Source organism: Varroa destructor, unplaced genomic scaffold (assembly GCF_002443255.2).
Source record: "Varroa destructor unplaced genomic scaffold, Vdes_3.0 BEIS01000003.1, whole genome shotgun sequence".
Lineage (NCBI taxonomy): Eukaryota > Metazoa > Arthropoda > Arachnida > Mesostigmata > Varroidae > Varroa > Varroa destructor.
The window spans coordinates 4684669-4708207 of NW_019211456.1; the positions used below are offsets into that span (position 1 = coordinate 4684669).

At 41.1% G+C, this 23539-nt stretch overlaps 2 protein-coding genes and 1 long non-coding RNA gene across 9 annotated transcripts in view; 1 reads left to right on the top strand and 2 right to left on the bottom strand.

The window, feature by feature from the left end:
* LOC111246458 (synaptogenesis protein syg-2-like) overlaps positions 1 to 2528 on the bottom strand; it is a 17532-nt gene extending 15004 nt beyond the window's left edge. Inside the window, exon 1 of the mRNA XM_022796079.2 lies at positions 72 to 2528. Within this exon, the coding sequence (XP_022651814.1) occupies positions 72 to 132 (61 nt within the window). The 5' untranslated portion in view covers positions 133 to 2528. The remainder of the gene's footprint in view (positions 1 to 71) is intronic.
* A 144-nt stretch (positions 2529 to 2672) lies between these two features.
* Positions 2673 to 21883, bottom strand: LOC111246457 (immunomodulatory peroxidase-like). Of its 3 annotated transcripts, XR_015323352.1 has the most exons (13): positions 21310 to 21883; positions 10218 to 10337; positions 9310 to 9467; positions 8948 to 9101; positions 8450 to 8746; positions 7620 to 8250; positions 7373 to 7478; positions 7098 to 7225; positions 6765 to 6967; positions 6146 to 6277; positions 4945 to 5100; positions 4519 to 4715; positions 2673 to 3273 (listed from the first exon to the last, which is right to left on the bottom strand). XR_015323352.1 is itself a non-coding variant. In XM_022796077.2 (12 exons), the coding sequence occupies exons 1-12, from the start codon at positions 21381 to 21383 to the stop codon at positions 4631 to 4633; spliced, it is 2244 nt and encodes a 747-aa protein (XP_022651812.1). In that variant the 5' UTR covers positions 21384 to 21883; the 3' UTR covers positions 3351 to 4630. The 3 variants fall into 3 exon arrangements, 2 of the variants coding, with proteins under 2 accessions (XP_022651812.1, XP_022651813.1); XM_022796077.2 differs by lacking the exon at positions 2673 to 3273 and having other exon boundaries at positions 3351 to 4715; XM_022796078.2 differs by lacking the exon at positions 2673 to 3273 and having other exon boundaries at positions 3351 to 4715; positions 10218 to 10310; positions 21310 to 21882.
* LOC147756418 (uncharacterized) overlaps positions 10206 to 23539 on the top strand; it is a 31801-nt gene continuing 18467 nt past the window's right edge. Inside the window, exons 1-2 of one of the 5 annotated variants that reach the window (XR_015323359.1) lie at positions 10206 to 10339; positions 16739 to 17029. This is a non-coding gene — a long non-coding RNA (uncharacterized LOC147756418). Of the gene's footprint in view, positions 11049 to 16738; positions 17030 to 19318; positions 20784 to 23539 lie in introns of those variants that run through there. The other 4 variants (XR_015323362.1, XR_015323360.1, XR_015323361.1 and 1 more) reach the window with 4 other exon arrangements.

Genomic DNA, 23539 nt, shown 5'->3' on the forward strand with positions numbered 1-23539 from the left:
TAAAATGCTATATATATATATAGCATTTTAGGTAAAAACACTAGCTTTGATTGTTTTGTTTCTGTACTCACCACTGGATGCTGAGTAGCCGTCAAGTAGAAATAGAAATATTACAAATGGCAACAGTCTCATTTCTTCCCTAGTCGACTTCACGTGACACTTCGAAGACAATCTGAAGTATACGTATAGTTTTACAGTACAACAATCAATGATAAACGTCTTACTCACTCCGTAGGTATATAATTATCGTGTTCCACTATCATGTTTTCACTGAATGTTCCTTTTAACTGAAAACTGATAACAGTAATTATTACTATTCAACGAAATAAACAAAGGACATCCCGATACTATGGCCAACCTGCGTGCCGCACGCGGCCGCAACAACAGCTGTTGTTGGCTGTTCCTGTGTTACCTCGTTTGAGCTTTTTGTGATTGCGGAATCGTCGTATTTGATACTCTCTAACCGGAAGTAGCCACTGTGCCTCTTGACCAATCTGTGTATTAGCGAATATTTCCATAGACAAAAGCAATGTGTTAGCTAGGAACGCATCGTCTTTCTTCGTAAGTGGCTTCTTGAATAGACACTGGGAGACCCGTAAATTTGGGCGTAAGTAGATCTGAGTTTCGGCGTTTGCTTAATGTCAACGTCCAATTTCACGACAATCTCGCTACGTCACTGAACGGATTGCCGGCATGTTCTTGATAATCTCTTTCGGACGATGTCGCCGTTACTGCCTGAGTACATCCGATCTATGGTCGGTACCTCTTTCTATGTGGATCTGAACCTCTATGCCACTGAGTGTCTGTCCGACTGTGTGAACGGGCGCAGCGTGTGAGTGCGCGAAATGGTTGGCGCGGGAATAACTGCGTGTTCGAGCGTGTGCATGATCCCTGATCCGTCAGATCCATCCACAATTTGAATTACGTGCTTTGCCACGCGATCCGACTGAGTATGCGCGGCAGCCGCGGGCCCTTTACCCCAGAAGGTACGTCGTACCTTGTTATACACCAACCGGCCGCCTGGCCGACCGGTCGCTCAATTGACTCAATCGGCTGCGTGTGGGCGGGTCCAACGAAAGGCCATCGCAATAGCCCCGCAGGCAGTCCACTGATGCCCCGCCTTCGTAAGCCGCTCACAACAGTCTCAGTCTCCGCATACAAGCAGTTCGAATTCTTACAATACTTCTCTTATGATAGAATGGTCCCCAGAAATCCGACACAGTATGATCCGACAAAAAAGATATTTTTACATTTATCCGCTAGTTGTCTGTGCCACGTAATATAGCAATATAATTTCATAAATGTTCATAGAACCAGCTCCCGAATGGGTAATTTTTTGCTTTGGCTGTCGTTAAAGACGCTTCATCGAAGTGACTGACTGGGGGAATAGTAAAATGCAGTGCTTGCTGCATAAAGCGAGATGAGCTGTCCGTGCTGACGTCTGTCTGTTCCATAGAGTAACAAGGAAGGCCTCTTTTTGACAGAGCACAATATGAGCAGAAACGCTTTTTTATTGTTCTAATTGAATTGTGCTGTTCTATATGAATTGTGCTACGCGACAGTTAGAATTCATGAATACTTGGGCTAGGATTATCTATTTAGCATCTCACTAATGGCCTAAGTTGAGCAACTACAATACGATACAGTTTTACGAAAAAGGTCGTGTTCAATTAATTACATATACGTATAACGGCAGAATGCGAGCCGTCTTTCCTAGCGTCCATACGTTCGTCTGCTATTCCTGGTAGCAAAAGAAAGCCAGTTCCTTTTAGAACAAAACAACAAATCTGCTATTTCTGTAATTCTGAGCAGAAACCGGCTATTATTTAAAGTCTCTCGCGCTGGCGTGACCGTCAATGAAATCGATCTCCAGATAAGTTGTCCAAAAAAGCTCTAACCGTTCAACTTTTTACTTCCACGCGCTGTCGGATGCTCGGGCTTGCAATTAGTTCAAAATTTAATTCTGCTAGCATTTTTTCTGATACACAGCGCCAATTCGACGAATTGATACCCCTAGCGCATGTGTAGTATCAAAAAAGTAGATGGTTATTTTGGAAACTCTACTATAAAATAGCTATAATCCGAAAACGGGGCGGTGGATAGTAATTACATTGAATAACAGCGACTGTCGAAGTGACACTTCTAGCGTAGGCGATCTTAACGAAGGAATTTGTGTCTGATGTGGTACAGCGGACCACTAAAGTGCAGACGGACTTTTCGTAGTTTATTATAAAGCCTAAAACAGAGGTTACGATATAATAGTGATGATCTGCTTACTTGTAGCCCTACGGCAACGTTGCCTTCGAGTGGCTAGAGCAACGACTAAGGATGGGTTGCTACATCTTTATCAGTATTGTTTAAGCTGGCCAAGAAAGCGCTGCAGGCCTGGACCTGGGAAACTTGCGGATGTTAGACGAGAGGAATAATTGTTGCTTGTGATCTGATATTCCAAGTGAAGGGTGCAGCGTTATCGATCGTAAACGCATCTCAGCAACAAAAGCTCTGTAGCAATGCACACTCTTGCCTGAGGGAAGACTCGTTTCGTGCGCATAACTTCGAAGAAAACGCCGCGAACAGGTAAAGTAACTACAGGTCACAACCCAATTATTAACCCATTCTATCCGATGTCGTTTCGAATGTACCCATTTTTAACAAAAGCGATTACGAATGTATCAGGTAACGAAATAGCCACTTCAAACGCGTACCGAACGGGTCTGTTTAATGTCTTTTTTTTATTAGAATATATCGATTCTAAACGGCCATCTTCCTTTAGATGCTGCAAATAGTCTTTATAAAACAACATATAAGAAAATTACTAAATCGTAAACATTGTCGAAATCAGCTACAAAATGAATGCCCTATCTACAACCTTGAGCCTAAGGCGCACCACTTCGCTAAACTCACGGTAACGCTTTTTCGCCAGCATAATATATTATACAGGTGGAATGTTACATCTTTTTTCATGGAAAAATCAGTAATAAAGTGGTGCGTTGCATCTTTGAATTGCAATACGCTATATACATTATAGAATGTTAATCTTAATTGGCCCCAGGTCCTCGTGGGCTAAAAAACGAGCAAAACAGACATCTCGCAGGTATCTGCATTTTGTACTGCCAAATAAGATAGCCATGGCCTTCATTTACGTTTCTAGTCTTGACCCGAATTGGGTCAAGATTCCCTAAAATCCTAAAAACCATTATTAATGAGAGCCTTTCTCAAAAGACAAGACGGTACGTTCTCCGCATCGATCTTTATGTGGGTACCCGCTTCTTCCTGTAATTTTCAGAATGGAAAATTATTTCAGATTCATTTAATATACTGGACTAGTATAATAAATATCCACAATCAACTCAGTTAACTAGTCCATGTGAGTTTTATTTAGGCTGTAACAATACTCTTAATCAATAGTCCATCTCACACAGTTTAAATTATATTTACCGTATATTTTTTATTTCAATTATAATATAAATATAATTAACTGTTGAGCTGTTGATTTCGTGGCTTACGTCGTCAGGTGCACACTTAATCATAGGTACAAGCATTAAAATGCATCATAATTAATAGCATTACAAGCATTAATCAACCATCCAAGCATCTCATGGTGCGAAGTATCAGGCTAATTTGTACCAGAGTTCTGAACGAAATAAAAAAAACAACAGTATGACAGTGCAATGATAGACTCAAACCTAGCATTTCTCATCTTTTCATACCTATAACGACCTATCTAGTAGCTAGTCTTCGTTCTGCTTGTCTACCTAAACTGGTCCTTCCCAAATCTAGTCACTACCTAGAGCAACTAACTACAATGAGTCGCACAGGGCAAATTATGTTGGCAACAATAGTTCTCTTCACTTGGGATCATGTTATGGACAATACGTTGTACGTTATATGTATGTGCATAAATTGTCTTCCTTCTGGTTGCGATGGTGTCTATCTGCCAAAGGTATTATCGAATCTACGTCTCTGGTTGTCAGCTGAAGAATATAAGCTGTTGCCATGGTAACTTTTAGTAACTGGAAAGTACTTGTACATATGTTGGGACAGAAATGGTACGAGTTACAGCCCTTTGGGTTCTGGTTTGGGTTGCAGACAATTCACGACGATGCATGGTACGTTTTGCCAAAATAGTTGTCCATCAAACCTCTTTTCGCGGGTTTGCCATTACCGGACGTAGTGATGAAGATGCTTCTGATAGGATAGAGGGCAAAATAAGAAGAATAAAGAAGGCTGTTTGGCATATTAAGGTGGAATCTGTCCAAAGATCCTAGTTCTGAATCGAAATCACAATTCTTACATAATTGAGAGAAGTTATTCTCGCATCATCGCATATCCCAACGAAAATACAATTCCAGCTCTGACTATGACAATTTGATCAAGCAGCGACTTTTTGGTATCTCTTTGCTGTCGCCTATACATGTGTATAAAAAAAAACACAGTAACCTTTTAGAAGACCCTTACAACAGTCCATTGTTTGTCCTAAGAGGCAACGCAATCAGTTGCATGGGCTATGGGACTTGCCTGTACCACAATTGCTCCTATCTGTTTTTCGCGATATGGGTAATTTCTTGGAGCTGATGAATGATGATGTCGTTGATCGGCTTTGTTACTTTAACGAGTTGTGCTTCTATGTCTATTTGGCCTTTTTTTGACCAAACTTAATGTCCTTCCATTTACTCAAGTCCATGCTGGGCATGCGGTCGGAGGTGCATCCGTATCTGCAACATTGAATACGTAACGAGTTCTTGTTAAAATCTGTCGAAAGACCTCAAATTAAGTGCGTACTTCAATTGTGATAAGAGTTTCTATAATATAATATTGGTATATATAATCGGTGCGTGTCTGCATGCTGTGAGAGCAGGAGAGCGTCATCGCACCTTCTTCAAAGATTCTGCCGGAGCTCTGCAAACTTTATAAATTGCTAGCGGCACCACACGGCGTACTTACCGGGGATTTCCGTCAGAGGTCGCTTTTTCGAACACATGCAATTGCATATCGTGCATATCGTCCGAGTTATCGCAGATAAGGCGTGCCAACGAGAACTTACGAATTTCCGCCAGCTGGTCAAGGGTGAACGAAGAGGGCCAGCCGTGGTTCTCGAACCTGTTGGGACAATTTCATTTGAAAGAATCAGATTTATACTTATTGTTATTGTGAAAATGATCACGTGTCTAACTATGCACTATATTAAAGTATGGCTATTTAAGTTTGAAACGTGGTAAATTATTGGTACTCAATAGATAATGTTATCGAAAGAAGTTTATTCAATCTTGTACTTATCACGACAAATGCAAAGCTGAATAAAAACGTAATAATATGTGGCAAAATAAATATATGGGTTATTAACTAGTTATTCTCTCCTAAATTTGATCTATTTTAAGCATAACTGGGTTGTTTATGATTCAAGGCACAACTACCCGAATTGAATCAATCTGTTAAGCTTGAATTTTTACTTTTTATATATCAATGATATGCGCCTTGGGCATTAAATGGTGCTCAAAATCAATGTCATAAAATAGAGCTGGCCAGAAGAAATTAGGTCAGGCCTTTTTTTTCTTTTTTAGATCATCTTTTTTTCATTTTTAGATCATTTTTTTTTTTTTTTTTAGATGACAGTAGTCCGAATCGCTATGTTCATCAATATTTACTATTTTCTCTAACAAGTATCTATTTAAAGTAGATTTTTGTTTTTCTTTCCACTCTGGATGCACTCAAATCGAAATAAGGCCGGATACGGATAGTAAGAGAACAGAAAAACGTGTTTGTACCAGAGATCTCTCGCACTAGCGGTCATTCAAGATCTTCCCGATGCATCGGTTTCAGTCTGAATGCTTCATGGTAACAAAAACCACTTCTATCGACTGAGTCGTCTTAGTTTTATGTTGCACATAAAATTGAGGCAATAAAATTGGACGCCAATCGTATAATGGTAGCATAAGTAGCAAACAGGCAAAAAACGACTTATCCGTATAGCGTATAGCCCTCCCGACAAAATGAAGCTACCATATTATTCTGAAGTTATGTTTTTTTTTATTTTTAAAGCAGTTCGTGTGGTAACAGTTTGTGGGATAATTTATTGCGCATGAGCACTTGGGCTCTGAAGCTATCTTAAGGAGCGGAACGGCTACCGGAGCAGGGAATTACTCACCAGAAACGGTCGCCGCGACGAAGATTCGCAAACTGTTCCCCGATGAGGCAACTGAATGTAGGACCCAAAAGTCCGCCAGGTACAGGGAACTCACCAACGCCGGCAGACCACAGGTCCAAATCATCGGGATGCCTAGCAACGACAATGAAATATTAAGAAATTCATTGGATATTGGTAGATATCTGCAAAAAGTAAAATGGGCCAATGTGAAATAACATAATTGTATATAGTACGGCACTGAGCGGGACAAAGATTATGTTTATTATTTTTGTACATCTTCCCGAGTAACATATTTGATATGTTTATAATGAAATGTTACGTTTCACACCTTCCGATCTACACGTGAGAATTCGATCAAATGCGCGTTGTTCGGGACGCCCAAAAAGTGTTCTGTCGTTTCTGCAGACCATTTGCAAGACTGATGAGTTTATAGCTAACTTAATGTCATGCAAATTATTATCTAATCAAATAAACGATCGTAAAAACCTAAAATAACCGCTGTGTTGAACGTTTTTTACTTACACGTACGTTAATAGCGACTTTTCCTTTAAAGGCGTAGCACAATAAGCTGCGTTCGACGCGCAACGATCAAAGGAACTAAATCATCACTACTACTCACTTGTAGATTTGGGAGAAACGATAAATCGTCTTGTTAGACATATAGCCAACAAGGTTCCAGAAGCTTTTAGAACGTGGAAGACCGCAGTATTCGCGGAAATCATTGTAGCCTGGAACGCCAGTTTCACGACCTCGTTGAAGATTCAAGGCGACTAAATCCATCCCAAAGCCATCTCCATGTTTCTCGAACAGATGATTTGTAACCTGCAACCGAAATTAGTATCGATGCTCTGTGCCAGGCAATTGGTTTCACCCCAATATATATTTCGTTTTCGCATACAGATACATTTTGCAATAGCCGGCAGCTAAGTGCACAGGTGCCAAATCGATTTACCTCAGTGGTCACCTCGTGATCTACACGATTGGCCTGCTGATTCACCATACCCAAGATGAAGGTATCGATCACCCCGGGTTTGTATAAGTCATAGGGCTGACGGAGTAGGCGCGAAAGACGAATCGATTCTGAAAGTAATTGCGTCTTATGGTTTACGGTAGGCTGAATAGATTGTACTGGTCAGTAATTGAAGCCCTTTCTGGTTAGGTACCTAGTATGTTACTATCGTCATGCGTACACTTCATCATACTTCAAACAGACCAAAAAGGACTCACCAATCTTCTCATGGAATTTATTATAGCGATCTGTTACATCGGGAAGCAACGTGTGTCCAAATCGAAATGCAGCAGATTGGAACTCCTGTCTGATAGCCGCGTTGATCTGAATACACAAATGCGACATACGCATGTCGTGAAAACAGACGTGGGCTGTTGAGTTTGTTTGGAAATGAAATACTAAATAGACATAGAATCTGATACGCCATGCATATGCGCCCGAATTGTTTTGTTTATTTGTTCGTACCTTAGGATCATAGCCGTGATAATATCCGTCCTTGGCTGGCTCAAGGCCATACTTGCGAATGGCATCAGGTCCAATAACCATAGGCAACCATTCGTTAATAACGATGTGTTGTACCTGCGCGGTAACAAGGTGACGAGTCTCCTGGAACAGAGTCTCATCGTCCCAGTGTGGGTTGATTTTTTGCAAGATTCCGGCAACCTTATTGTGTTCACGCATCCAGAGCGTGTGCATGACTGCCAGGGCCAATTGCTCGTTAACTCGCTCGTCCCCTGCGTCAAAGCAGTAGAGGTTACGTGGGCGTGACATACAGCCGACGTCTGCTTCGACAGTTTTCATTGGCAACAAGTCTTTCAGCCCTAGATCCTTGTACAGGTTAGTGGATTTTAGGAGTCCGTTTTGGTACGTTCGGAGACGGGAGCCCACCTCCGAAGTAGAACCGTACAGAAAGCCGGCGTCAATGAACGCTGAAATTGTGTTGGAGGCCGACCGTGGACCAAGAGTACAACCAGGACGAAGTGAAGCCAGTAGACGCGCAAATTCAAGACATTTGCGATTGAAGAACTTGTAGAAAGGATCGTCATCAGGAATTTTGATTGGCATACAGTTTGGATGTCGTTTATCCAGAGGCGTACTGAAATAACCCATATGTGGTGATACATATCACCGGTGTTGTTTTGCCACTTACAAGACCATCTTTCTGATTACTTTAGCTCTATACCATGATAATCATAAGACCTATGAGGGATTGCGCAGCTCCGCCTCGACTCGTTAACTTCATATAAAAAAATCGTATGCATGTTGCGCATAGCTCTCTTAACTAAAATACTTACGGGCAACAGACGATATCTTGTCTCTCGTGATCGAGGGTCGGAGCGGCCAGGGTCAGATCGTGATCTAGCAACTGACCGAAGGCGACAAGAATGTTTCGAACGCGTTTGTCTTTCTCCGAAACGTCGTGGTGGATAACGAACGAGACCATTCGAGGGTTGGGAAGTTCGCTTCCATCGCGAGCCCGACGCGGCTCCGAGATGCCATCGGCGTACGCAGGTGGCATGAAACGGACCATGGCCGAACGCGTAGAACCCCATGACGGATTTTCCAAGTTGTTACACTGTCCGGACAGCGTTCTGAAGTCGATTGTTTCTCTTAGTTGCTATTGCTTGACTTATTTGTATCGCTATAAAAGGTGTTTTCACAAAATGACAATTATTTGCCGATGCCGTCTGAGGGAGCGCTGATAAGAGGTGGCATTATTAAGTGACCGTCTGCATCCAACATCACATTCACGTTGTGAACAACGCTTCGCATTGGTTGCTATAGTAACTGACCTGTAGCGAGATACCTCACACTTAATAGGCTTGAGGAACGTAGGGCAGATATCATTAATTATCGTGCGGGATGTGTCAATTTTGGGGAGGCCAAACACGATCTCCTGATACGAAAGGCGGAACCGCTTTGCCAAGATCTTGGTGGCTTCCAACACTACACAGACAAATGATGATAAAAAAACATATAGGCGAAACTTCTCACGAAAATGATCATTGCTGAGCACAAAGTCAGCACCGCTAGCGACCACCATTCAGGCTTTTGTTCATATTCTTTTTGGTTACATTATACTTTTTAAAGGAGCTACTATGCAACACTGACTGATTCTTTATTTCAACGTCCTCGTGCGCACAGATGTACATACCGATTTCAGCTGGAATTGTGACGTGCTCAGGGGTGGGGGTATCTGATGTCAACTCGTAAATTTCTGGAGGAACATGGCCCCCCGAAAATTTGTCCTTTGCCTCAGCCACTGCGTCGTTGACGTCATCGTACGTAATGCACTTCTGTACCCCAACACCTCTGTGAGCATGCGCGTGTACAGGCGAAAGCATGTATTGTTAATAGTTTCATTGCTTCTTGTTTTTATGTATTACCTTATCTCACACTGGTACACAATAAGGGACATTATAACGCATATCGCATATGATCATAACGACTGCTTTCAAGATATGGTTAGATAGAACGGATCCGATCAGTGGATTGTTATTGAGGTTTTCTCGATACATATTGGCTATGGTGACGTTGCTTTTCGATTAAATTTCTATACATGTGTGGATAAATCAATAGGCTTGCAGCGGTCGACTGCTACGAAAAACAGATCCTGAAAAAGAGACGAATCGAGCAGCAGGCGTCATAAATACCGTTGACTTTCCGTGGACAGGTAGCTCTCAACGTCTGCCTATTTCATTCACGAAAGATTTACGCGCGATGCTATACTTTACTGCATTACGTCGGCTGTGTTATGAACCGCTCTAATAATAATAATTATCTATTATAATTGGACATCTGAAATTATTTAATACAATTCCGCTTCAAATAAAAATCTACTGAAGCATTTTCTGAATACAGCTGGCTAATTCGAACGTTGGCTTTTACCGAAACGACGATTCTTCATAATACAAACCAGTTCGAACGTAACTGTTAGTCTAATTTACAAAAACGGTACGAAATGTGACTTCCGAGGCATAATTCAGAAAATTTACGCGACTGTGACGTTCAAATGTGCGTTAATTACATACAAGTTTTCTGAGACTCCATATTGGCACTTACACATCTGTGATGGCTTTTGCGGATATGATAAGCGCGCAGTCATCAGGTAACGCATAGCCGCCAGCTATAGCCAGGGAAGCCGTCGCTAATAAACTGAAATAGAATTGATGCCACAGCAACCTGTACGTATGAGGGAAGTCAGAAAGCAAACCTATGAATTTATAAATTTGTAAATAAAAATAATTACGAAACATGCTTAAAATCTTATCTGCGCTTATCCAATAATAACACAAAAAAAATCATAGCTTTGAATACTTCACGCGCGACGTGTGCTTCAATTTATGCGCCTGTTAGCCGAAGGGCATTACATCAACTACTACGCCATTAATTTTAGCATGGATGAAACAGCTTAATCTACGTTAAATATATTACGACACAACAAGTTGAGTTCAAGAAGTTGAAGTTTTTCGTTCAAACGCATTAGTGCACCAAAAGTTCCCTTAGACCAATATTACTATACTGTGTTATTATTAGTTTGATTAATTTTTAACCTTTTATCCCCGTTAGTACTCAGGATATTGTACATTGTTCAGCTTTATTGAAATATATCATATATCATTGATATTGAAAAATACCATATATCATTGATAAGAAAGAAACTAATTTATTTGTGTAAATATATAGTATATGCTGATGAGTATTATGAGAAACTGTGGTCGAACAAGAGCCTTTGCGTTTTTGCCCGGCAAGGAAACGTTAGTCTTAGAACGTATCACTCTCAAACTTTTGCAATTGTTATGCAGAGACGCATCGCAAGAATCAGGCGTTCCGTCAATTTCGTGTTACTCGACGTTTTTCGTTGATCGAAATTTCGGAAGATGGCTCAGCCAGGTATTTTTTTTTGGCATTTTATCTAACTTTTACTGACCGATAAAGAAGAAATACATCCAGCTGGTTTCTCTACCGAAACTCGAAGCTTACATTTTATAAAAACCATTGTATTTTGAGCTTTGTTAAATAGGATGCCGCCGCTGTTCGTTTTAGAGGGAAATTGACAGAAATAAATGGTCTCAGTGTATATCCAGTTTTCTTTTCATATATGTGAAGTAAAAGGAAGGCTTCACATTACTATTGTCGTTGTTGTTGCTAGTGTTATGGTTATTGACGACAACAACAAATTTAGTCTCTTTGAAAAAAATTCAATGCATTGACTTTTTCATAACACATTATTCAGACAACATAATGTCGTCTAGATATATACCGGATTACCGATAACTTCGATTGGGTTAGAATTTGCCATGGATAATTACTTGTAAACAGAATCGTGCTTGCTTACGATAGTCGTATACAAGCTTCAGTGCAGTGAGGTTGGCTCTAGAGAACGCTCCGTACATCGTCAGTTTTTGCTCGTTTCTCGAGCTAAACACGACCTGCCGATGTACCAGTGTACTTGGACAATTAGAAGTCCCGTATGCTGCGTAATAAAACGAACTTTCATCAATACGCGGTGATCAAGTCGCCATATTTAACTCGGCTGTAAATGATTATTAATATATCTTGTCTCCTCCAGCGTTACTCACAGGAATCTTCACACGAAGTCACACGTGGCCTACCAATCTCTCGCCGCTAAGCACGTATACCATTACTTGATACGGCTACATAAGACGACAATATAAGTGTCGTAGACTGACATTTCCTCGAATCAATTGTAGGGAGGCCACATAATGTACGGTGTACATTATGTGTGTGTACGGAAATCATACTAGTATCATCTTCTTTTTGTGGCGCCAGCTGTTTTCAGCTCTTATCCATTAAAATAGCGCGCAGAAACAATGACACATGTATTAAAAAAAAAGTACTCACGAGCTATTTTTAATCACCCGGCAGTGCGCGTTGTCCGATTTTGGTTTTGCTGACATCTTGAACTGTGAGGGAACAAAACAGACGATGCGAAGCTACCTTTCCTTGTTGGCTTTTCTATTGACTTGGGGCCAAAACAAAGAGCCAGTCGTTCACTTATTTTATTCCGAACGAAGATTTACGTATAGATGTACCTTGCTGGTCAAACTTATGACGCATTTGTACAATATTGTGATCTTCAAGCATTCAAGTCGATAATACGAGGAACGTCCATTGAGATAGCTTAGAGTGAAATATGTTCTAGCAAAATGAATATCCCAATTAAAAAAAGGTATTTTACGTTTAGTAAAGTGTGTTTCTGGGATCGGATACGTACTGTTTACATAAACGAGCAACATGTCTCTTTTGCAGGACATTATTTTGCACTCCCTGCACTATATGTATCTGCCAGTCTATTCAACGTACCTAAACAACAGGTGTCTATTTTGTTGTATGCAAACGTGTAAATGAATTTAAACTGTATCAGCCATAACAAAGGGCTCACTATACCTGTGTATCGTGTTTTATCTCTGGTTCTTTTGCGAGAACAATAAATGACTTTCAACTCTACGACGGGTGGGCCCAAATGATAAGAAAACGGGAGTCTTTGGCCAAGAAAACATTGGCGTCAGGCCTCCACTTTCAGTGATCCCCAACGATTAGTAGTTATATTTCGCTTTGGCCGCTAGCTAGCGAATTCTGCATTTCGTCTACCGCCAATATTCATCACCGTTGTCAGGAGTTTTAATGACGAAAATATTGTGGAAGTACTATGCACATATGCGTACGTTTAGATGGACGCACGTAATCGGGCCAATCTTGAAGCTGTATTCCATTTGAACACGGCAAAGAAGCCGACAAAGCCCTTTTGTGCGTCGTAGCGATATTCTAGAAGCTTTTTTTTAAACTTCTTTTCTTCTTATCCGTTTTTGTCCTCCGACGATCCAGCATGACCTTGCCTCGTACATTCATAACGCAATTTGATATAGATTGGCTACAGATATACTCGTCTATATGTGTATAGTAATATATTTTTCGCAGGAACTAAGCCATTGGGCATCCACATATAATATCTAACTAAAGTCTAGAATTTGCCTTGACACATGGCCTGCTAGGTTTGAAGAGCGACTTTATGTAGCGTATAATAACATATAAACTAGCGATTATCAGCTGTAGTAAGTTCTAGGCGGCTTTTTTGTTCACACATTTTCTTCACCTGGATCTTCAGTCACAATAATAGTGATAAATTAAATCGTAAATACAATAATGAACAAATAATAACAAAATAATGAATATATATTGCATGATCCTGGGATCTGTACGGGCCAAGGTAAGGCTGAACTATATTAGTCAATATTATTTCAGGCAAAATGAAGGGTCAGCCATTGTTTATTGCCGGGAGAAAATTAAATGATTAAATTGCGTCAAAGCGCAACCCACCGTAGTGGGTATGCGCCCCCGCATAGTGCGAAGACGATAATTGACCAAATGCAAGTATATTGTATTCATTGTTTCTAGCTTGCCTATACGCTGTGTCCTGTTAATTAATCAGTAGTAGATATTATAAATCGATTTAAAACAGCCCTCTCCGGAACTTCTCATCACTGTTGCTCATGCAGAAACAACCGAGATAAGGAACTGTGGTCGTTAAATACTGCTAGGCTTCTATCGGTGCGTACAAACAAAAAAAAGATTGATACATACAGAGAGTATGCGAGAAGACATGCGAGGAAGCAGTCGCCACTCTTGACGATAAAGTCTTTTTCCGTAAGACTCGTGAATTGGGGATGCGTAAGATTACGCTGCAACGACAACTAGGAATTGTGCGAAAAGCTGCATACGTTGCTACGTAAATTCATTCGCGTCGTAGACTGAACGCACCTTAAAGAAGTTAATATTAACCACATTATATCCAACATGCGAGGACCAAGTTGTACTATAACAAAGGCAAGGCCAATTTACGAACCATTGAACGTAAACGTATCATACACTTGGGTTAGGGGGCAGGAAAGGATTTGGTTGGCTGTTTTCTCAGGACACCTCGATAAGACTTCCTTGCGGCAAACTGAAAAGATGCTATATTAAAGGAGCGGCCCATTCTCCTTAGAAATTTAAAAATTTTGATGGAACAAGAAGTTCACTGCTTCAAAGATCGTCTTTCGTTTCTTCTTTTCGTTTCGAGAATCTTGTTCTGACGGTATTTGAAAAGATTGTGGCCAAAGAAATCAAGCTATTTACTCAAATGTAGGATTCTTATAACAATGCATGCCAGTTTTGTTTATTATAGCTAATCACAATAAATAAAAAAGTGGGCCACTATTTAAGCCGCTGATGCTCCTCTGCGAAAAGAAAACTAGTTAGAACGATTGGAACGGCTAGATATCGCTCTTATAAACCTGCCTAGACATTTCCCAAAGACATAATTGTTTTTGAAAAAGAAACACATATTGATGTGCACATAGGTAGCATATATATAGTTGGATAGCATACTTGTATGTAGTTGATTCTGAAACTTATTCGACAACGGAGCTAGTCGTACTTTTCTGTGAGAATAGCGGACGATTTAGAAATCCTGCCTTTTACTCATTGCGATAAGGTGATCGGTAAAAAGATTTGCCCCCAACACAGCCTCCATTTCTAACAGTGAACGGCTGTCCTGCTGGAATGACGTCCCGTAGTGGTCCGACGCCCCCTGCTGATTATCAGCCTATGCCACCGAAGGAAAAAGTCATCTTCTGTGAATACGTTTTCGTTTATCGTAAAGGCCCTTATCTTTTAAAACCTTCTAATGGTATTTGCCATCGTAAATGGCTCCTCATGTGCACTTTTTGCTTATGAGGCACTTCGTTATAGACTGTGATCCTTCTACTTTCTGCAAAGGTACCGTAACAAAGATCTATCGAGCTGTCCGAAGTCAAGGTTTGAATGACTAAAAGGCTGCCGTAGGGTAATAACTTGTTGGAGCGGTAAAAACGTCGTGCTCCAGCTTGATCGCACTTGTTATGTTTTTCCCGCTGATTTTCGTGCCTAGCCACGATTAGCATCGTTTCTCTGAGGAAGGACAAATGCTACGATCAAATGCCTAAAACAGTTTCTAAATAGTTGTTTTGCGATAAGAATCGGTTAGTTTTGACTCCCGACGAGTGCACCTATTTCTTATACTTATGTTCCTTGAATTGCCGTCGGAAACACAAAACACAGGGTAATTGTGTTTCAGCTCTTAAACGCGAAACCGAATACTGCCACAGGGACCCCGTGGTTTTGTTGTCCCATTCGAACGGTTAGGTTCGTCCTAATTAGAGAAGCCTCTATTTGAAGGGTGCATTGCTATAAAAAGGAACGTTCTAATTAAATTAACGATATTTGAAAAAGTAAAGTTGCATAATTCCATGCACATGTTGAGATTTTTGAAGAAAGCTCGTAGCGCGTGTAAGAGGCACCCTCGTGGGTTGTTACGATGGAAGCTAGTTTTACCGTGCTAGAAACCAATTACTCTCCGTAAACTGGTCACGGTGCCGACTGCTTACTATTAAACGTACTAAACGGGTTCAATTGCTTAATAGATTGGCACGCAGTTAACCGCGTGTTCCCTCGCGTACTGGCCAAGATAATCTCCTAACACATCAATAGACGTGCGTTGAACCAAGCTCGTTTGGATTGCCAGCGGTTTCTTCGAAAGCTTTGAAAAACTCTCCCCGCCATGTAATCTTACTCGTTCGAAATTCGCATGCTTTCCTACAGTGCATTGTATATAACAAGGCAAAAAGATCATTTGGATCGCTTTTGAAGCACTGATGTTGAGAAAGACGTTTTAAATAGTTGTCCGTTGTAGGGTCAACAGGACCCAAAGGGCAAAAGACATTTCTTTTGCTGCTGTGCTGGTAATCATGTCCATCAAATGAACTCCAGGTAACAAGCAAGCTTCACAAATTTAGCAGGCATGATACTCAAGCCTTAACCGAACCGAAAATTTCAAATTGTCGTCTTGTGCGTATAATGAATGTAATCCTCTTAAGTCGTACCGATATGTTTCGATAGTGTTTCTTTTCCATAGTGCTCTGGAAAATGCCGACATTATAACTTCTTCCCGAAAATAACGTTTCAAATGTTTACTAACATTTTGCTTTAGACGAGCTGAAAACGACAATACTGGCCCGTATAACTTCTAGAGTGATCATGAAATTATTTTTATCAAAAAAAATATGGCGTACTTTTGATTTAGATTTGAAAATGTAACTTGAGGACAACTGTCCTATAGAAACGAGACGCTTATTCTGCTTCTTTACGTTTCAATAAAAACTCAAGAAAAGCGTCACTCTCTGAAATCTGGCCGAAGAAAAAATGAATTGTGCCATGTGAAGAAAGACGTTATCCAATAATTTCCAGCATTTAAAATGTTATTATCATTGTGTTCGAGTTGAAACTTTGAAGCGCCAGTTGTATTAGAATTGCCAATCGACACTTCCTGGGTGGACCACAGAATAGCAATTCAATGTATACGATTCGTTGTACCTGAGATAAGTTACCATCGATTCTGTTTGGCCTGTTTATCTTCAATTATGATTATGTTGGCAGAGCTGAATGGTGACGAGCGGATTTAGCTGAAACTTCAGAGCTGGTATAAACTTAACAATTTTATTTATTTATGCACATAGCTAATAAACTGCTGCCCTACTGTTTAGCCTGGCAGGAGATGCCGATGAAAGCGGTTATCGGAACGACGGAGGCATCGATGTTTAGTCTGCGTTGGGACAACACCAGAAGGGTTATTAAGAAAACGAAGCATAAACGTCCTGACTTCGGTCGACAAATGTGGTGCATGACCTAATCAGGCTAGGAAGACGTCCGTAACTGGCGACCTCCGGGCCCTCATTGGACTTGGCGTTTTCACGGAACTGTGCCTATGTTTTTTTGCCGGACCTTGCAAAACGACTTCGAAACAAAGCGCGTCAGTTGCCCTGAGAGCAAATAACGTACGTCGAGACTACCCATTTCTTCCTAAGTTTTGCGGTTAACAATAACGCTACGATTTTATTAATCGCTAGAAATTAGTCAATCACCACCAAACGCTGAATCGCAATGAAAAAAAAAAGCCGAGACGTCGTTATTAGAACGACTGCGCAGCTTTCGCTGTTTATCGCCGCATCTACAATAGCGATGATCCCGCTTCTAACTACTATAAACAAAATAGAATATTGAGCATTTAACTAGAAGGATCTTCACTCAAATAGGCCAACTGAAGCGAGGGACCCCATATTCGATGTATGCGTTAGCTTTCTTTATGTCATGCTTTTCCAAAGATTAAAATCTCTTACCTACGTGAGCTATTACTATTTGTTAGTTTATTGTTATTATTGACTGCATGATTGAGAATATGTAATCTGAAGGTTGCTTTCCAACAGGGACCACCTGTGAATATGGCTAGGACAAACCCGTTTGCCCCGATATGGTACATTAGCTAGGCTGCAATCATTAAAACCATATTTACGCTAACAGAGATAGTTCTTCTGTTTTACATTATGTTTCTGTTTTATGGCGTTTGCCCGCAGAGGAGAAGGTTAGCTCTTTTTTTTTGGGTTTCCTGCAAATCGTCTACAGCTTGTACAAAGAAAAAGTTGATCTACTGCTTTCAGCTGATCAATTTTTGAAAAAAAAATTCGTACATACTGTTAAAATAGGCCAGATGTGCTAGTTTTCTATGTTGGCGTACATATCCTGCAGGGCATAATTTTCCTAATTGGGAATACAGAGCTGAGTAGGAACTTTTTAGCTTGCTACCACGCTTCGATCCTAGCTTTGTCAGGTTAATTGCCTTTTTATGCAAACCAGGCGAAATCTGCCAATTTAGTCCATTCTAGCTATGACAACTGCTTTGGACAATCCACGATTGAGACGTACTGCGATTAGAAACCACATGTTCATTGACTTTTCCGTAATACCTCTTCCTCTCAGTGCAACCTGTGAACAGACACGAATTCAGATATAACCGATACTGCCCAATATAAACAGGGGTTGCCAAAAGTGCATCTTGGATTTCGATAAAAAATTTTAAAAAATCCCGCCAATGAAACAGGTTGACATTCAGCACGTCGACATGTGTATATAGTATATAGGGTTGCCATGCAGCTGATAATCGTTGCAGCACAAGCTCTGTTACTCGGGATGGAAACGTATAGAATAAACGTATCATATTGTTTGACTACAGGCTGACGGTGTTATGGTTCGATGTGGGCATTATGAATTTACCCTAACCGCTAAGCGCATTACGAAGTTATACGCTGCGTACTGTATGCGGCCATGTAGATGTATGGTACGCTGCAGCCTTCGGCTTTCGCCGAAAAAACGAGCTGTGAAAAGGATATAACTGTTTTAACAATTCGCTTACAAACACTTTTTTTATAAGTTCTTTGCCTTTTTTTTCGTTTGGATCATCGACGACCTAAATAGCTGTTCTATTTATAATCACCAACTTCACCTTTTCAATATTATGTCCCAATTGGTTTTTTTTTTTTTGCTACAGCTGCATTGATTAGCTTCGTTTGATACAAATTAGGAACCTCTTCAGCCTCTTCATATCCTCTTAAATATTATACGAGAAGACAACAGCCAACTCAACAATATTCATCAAAGCCAAAAAAAACGTGAAAGCTATCGATTGATTTAAAGGATAACTTAGTCGATAGTGCAATTTATGCGCAATCAGTTCTACGTCGCTACACAATAATTTTACGTTCGAATTTTAAATACTATTACATAATCAGACCGTACACATGAAAGATTACGCTGGATAGTTGTGGTTGCTACACAAGTCGGCCTGCAGAATTTATTCATTATCAGACGAAAATACACCAAACCAAAAAAGTTGTGCAAGTCATGGCTATATATATATACCATCAAATGAACGGTTTCAACGACAACCTTAAAGTATCGACTTTGAAAAACATGTATCTAATATGGCACCCCGCACGAGCTACCTGGGTCTCCTGGGTGCGTGAGTTTTTGTGTATGTGTCTAGATATGCACGTCTGTAAGAAGCAAGTGCGGACTCCGTGCTATTATTAGTAGCAGACGAATAAACACTGCTCGATATAAACACAACATTAATTATTGCGCAGTGTACATATAACGGCACTGTAATTGATCGTAATGTTGCGAAATTATAGAGCAGAGCGTAATTTTCGTTGGCTAGACTTGACTTTGGTAGGCAAAGGGGAGAGGGTTGGCCGTTCGAAGCAGTATTTCACATGAAGTATCCTGCTCCTTTTAGCATGATCAAAGAAGGTCGGTAGCTTCAAGAGCAGGTGCACTGTCCGTGTTCTGTCATTTAATGTGGCTGTCGCCGGCAGCGACCTCCATCTGAACTGAGTCACAAGTTCACGGCCCATCTAACAAACACACACAGCCACAGATGGCCGCGAACGTTGCACGATGAAATCGTGTAACAACAGCAGAAGCAGTAAGTTTTAGGTGAATGGAAGATCGTAAACAATGTACAGACGGACAACACGGGCCGAATGAAGACGATCTATAAATGATCCATTCTCAAACACGTTAACGACACCAGCACCACTACCGACGCCGACGGCGCCTCTAGCGTCGAGATGTAGTCTAGAAGAGTTATTATAATTGTTATTTAAGGGTTACGGTGGTTGGTATCTTGACAACGTTGTTTTTATTTACCACTTTGTACCCGGCTTATCATTTTCAGCACAATCATCATAATTACCTGCCATAGATGGCAAGGTCGGAATATAATAGGTGTCGAGCTTGTAAATGAAAGAAAAATGTAAAAAGTATATAACCGTTCCCCACGCAGTGTTCCGCAGAAGTAGCTGTTGTTATCGTTGGAGGTGTCTCTTTGTCTCATAATCTATTGCGCACTGCTACGTACTTTCGTTCAAGCGACTAACATCTGATGCTCACGCCGTTTGATTAACTACTATATGTAATGCCCCTATTTCCGATAACAGCACTCACAATCAATAGGTTTTTTTTTTTGTTTTTTTTTTATTGTTCTTACAATGCATAAAGGACATGTAATTACGAATAGAACATGAACCGCGAACTATATAAACAACAAATGATGTCATACGCTGTTATTTCTGCCACTCGTACTGCGTTCTGTAATGCAATAATAGCAGTGATGCTCGCCTCGTCGTAGCTATCATTTAGTACCTATCAGGATTGATGTGCCGTTTCACCTAATGGTCCTATGACAATTTTGACGTACCATTTACTACATCTGATTCATGTGTATTATTGTCATGAATTAGGCCTTGTTTCGGCCTATATCCTTTTCCATGTCAAAGCTATCGAATAAAATCTACCGTTTCTGCAAGTGTCGCTAAATGGAGCTATTGTACACAGTCGAACATCGCTTATCACGCCTGACCACATGGGTATAACTTCAGCGGTACTCAAATCCGTTATCCGTACCATTAGGCAGACTAGTTCCTGTAAATATGGACAGACAATAGATTTCACCCGTTCCTTCCATACTGTGGCCGCTGCCACTGCTGCTGATGGAAATGGTAGTCAATCTAATAGCAGCCCAGTGGGCTACAAAAGCGAAACCCAAGGTGAGCAAATGCAAGATCGCTGTGCTATCGGTGGTGTGAACTGGGCAAATAAGATTACAGCAATCGAAGATAGCTACAATTGCAGGAGTTCGTGATGATTTTCAGCAACTTCAGACAAGTTTCACAGGCAAGGCAAGCCTTTTTAATGGTAAGTGCAGTAAATGTCCAATGAAACACAGATAGTGCTTAGTCATGCATAGATTTCGTCTGCGATATCGTGTGCATAAGTGGCATTTCCGGCGCGGTCTGATTGCAAACGCTTCAGAAATTTTGAAGCTATAAAAACTTGAAAACCGGCGGATTGTAAAATGATAATAATATAGCTAATTTATCTAAATAATGCCAAAGCGTAATTTTCTTGCTTCGATCTAACATTATATTCGTGTTGGGCTAGCGTAGATATATCAAGGCGAAAAAGGTCCAGCGGCGCTGGATTGAAATCGTTATAAAAACACATTGAAGGTTTTTTTTTACCGAAAGAAAAATATCTTACAAAATATATTTTACAATATAGGATAAAATCTAATTGTAAATTGCTTTGGTCCCGTATAGCTCGCAGCTGGATCACAGTGTTATTATGTGAGAGATTACTAACTACTTTGTTTATATAGACGCTTTAGACTAATGCAGGCCTTCGCACCACGTATATCTATGCCGGATAGATTCACACTTACCTAACTAATGATTTCATGTTAAAGTGATCCAGCTTGTGCGTGTTGCCAAAGTATTGTGGCCTGTTAAGGGCCATCCGTTGTTAGTCCAAGAGAAGTAGTCGTCGCCCGATGCGTGACACTCTACACAAATTTTTGCACATGAATGGTAGCGTATGTCATGCCAATGCTCTACACTAAGTTGCTGTTCACTGCGGCAGTGCGGATAGACAACGTGTCTGTGCGTAATGAAATCGCGCTACTGACTAATAGCTGTCGGGGCAATGAGGGGTGATTTCTTCCCCACAAACTGCCAATACCCGCGTACAGGTCAGTTCACCCCTCGTTGAGGCTGGATTGATCTGAGAAAGAGTGCGGCTTGATATGCGACGCAAACCAGAACGCTAACTGCAGTAGCAACAGTAGTAGTAAGCGTATCTACAACAGCTACTTGAAGACCTGACAAAGAAGAGGCGAGGCTTTCCTCTCCGTTCCGACAGCGGCAAATACGCGCTGGCCTAGCAAAAGCAGTCTCACCAGACAACTGCTGCATTGAATGTCCAGTTGCTACCGCCACCTGCCGCCATTGACGCGACTAACGACGGCCCCGCTTCTTCAGCAACGAACAGACACAGCCAACCAACACAACAGCAACAACGGCGGCGGCGGCGGCGGCGGCGGCGGCGGCGGCCGTACCCACATGAGATAAGACCACTAAACTATGGACCGCAGATGGCAATGGGCAAGTGAAGGGAGTCTTGGCGCGCGAGCGCGCGCGCGAATATTCCTCGCTCTTTCACTCACTCACGCCGGGGGTGTGAGCAGGAAGGGTGCAGTTAGGCGCGCTACCCACGACCAGCAATTTCAGCAACTGCCTATCTATAAGCCTATAACATACGTTTGTCAGGGGATTCCCCCAACAACTCAATAGAATTGGTAGATGTCGCTGTTGTCATTAGTCGATATTATATCTAAGTCCTTTACGAGTGACTGGCGACTGATTCGGCCATTGAAGGAGATGTGGCAACTCGGACGGAGCGAAGCTGGGAAAGAGTTAAAAACTAGAAATGCAAAACTGATCTTTTGGACCTCATGGCAAAAAAGATACCGAGCAGTTATTGTTGGCAGTGTATTCCTCGCTAGAGTACGCTTTATTCAAAATTCATTAGCCTGAAAAATTGTTTCAATATATTTCATTTCGGGTAATTGTTCGCAGAATCTTTATCCTGTCAACGTATCAAAATACAAAAAACAACTCTACTGTAATTCGAGTTGTGATAAATACATACTTTTGCCTAAAGCTGAAATAGCGATAGGAGGGCTATGTAGATTACAATGAGGATTGTCTTGCTTTTATTTAATAACGTTCCTAACATGGTTCTAAGTTGTTCTACCTAAATTCGTAACTAACAAGAAGAAAAGAAAGTGTATCAACTTGAACGCATATTCTTCATAAAAAGCTGACAGTCTTTGTAGTCGCAGATATCTGGTTCTCGAAATATTGACTAACATCATCTATGTTGAGTCCATATGTTGGATGATCGTATTATGAGTCGCCGATACTAATGGAGTTGTTTCCATTCGATATTAATGCTTGCTATAACATAGCTACCAATACGGTCATTGGTAATACCAATGCAGTAGAAGAGGGGCGCAAGGGGTGTGAAGGGAAGGGTTGATGTCCACAAAAACGACACTCTGGAAAATAACCGTTACATATGTTACAGCTCGACAGACTTAGGATAGATGGTATCCTGTAGCGGCAGCGACAGTGGGTGGTTGTTGCTACATGGCACGCCGTTTGATGTACAATTGAGCTCAATGTTGGCATCCCTAAGCAATCGACATCTCGGGCATATAAATGAGGCGGCGTATTACTCCGTACAGACATAGAGAGATGTAACCAGCAGGTAAAAAGATGAAAAGAGGGTACATGAAAATGCTCTTTACCCCACTGCGCCGCCAACTTATTGTTTATATTATTAACTCACAATGGTTTCGTTTGTTTTTAACCTTTGTTTTCGTCTACTGTCTGGGTTTTCCTACCCGTGCCACTAGATATTTCGCCGCCATGAAAACAGTCCGGGAACTGTTTTCACCACGATGCCCCTGCTGTCAACGTTGCAGCGTTCTATTGCTAGTCGCGCACCGGGCACATAAATTATTTCTGTTTTTTTTTTAATTCTACCATGTGTCTTTGTTGTCACATGCAGAACCTTTTATTGACGTTGTCATCAAATCACGGTGGCAACGG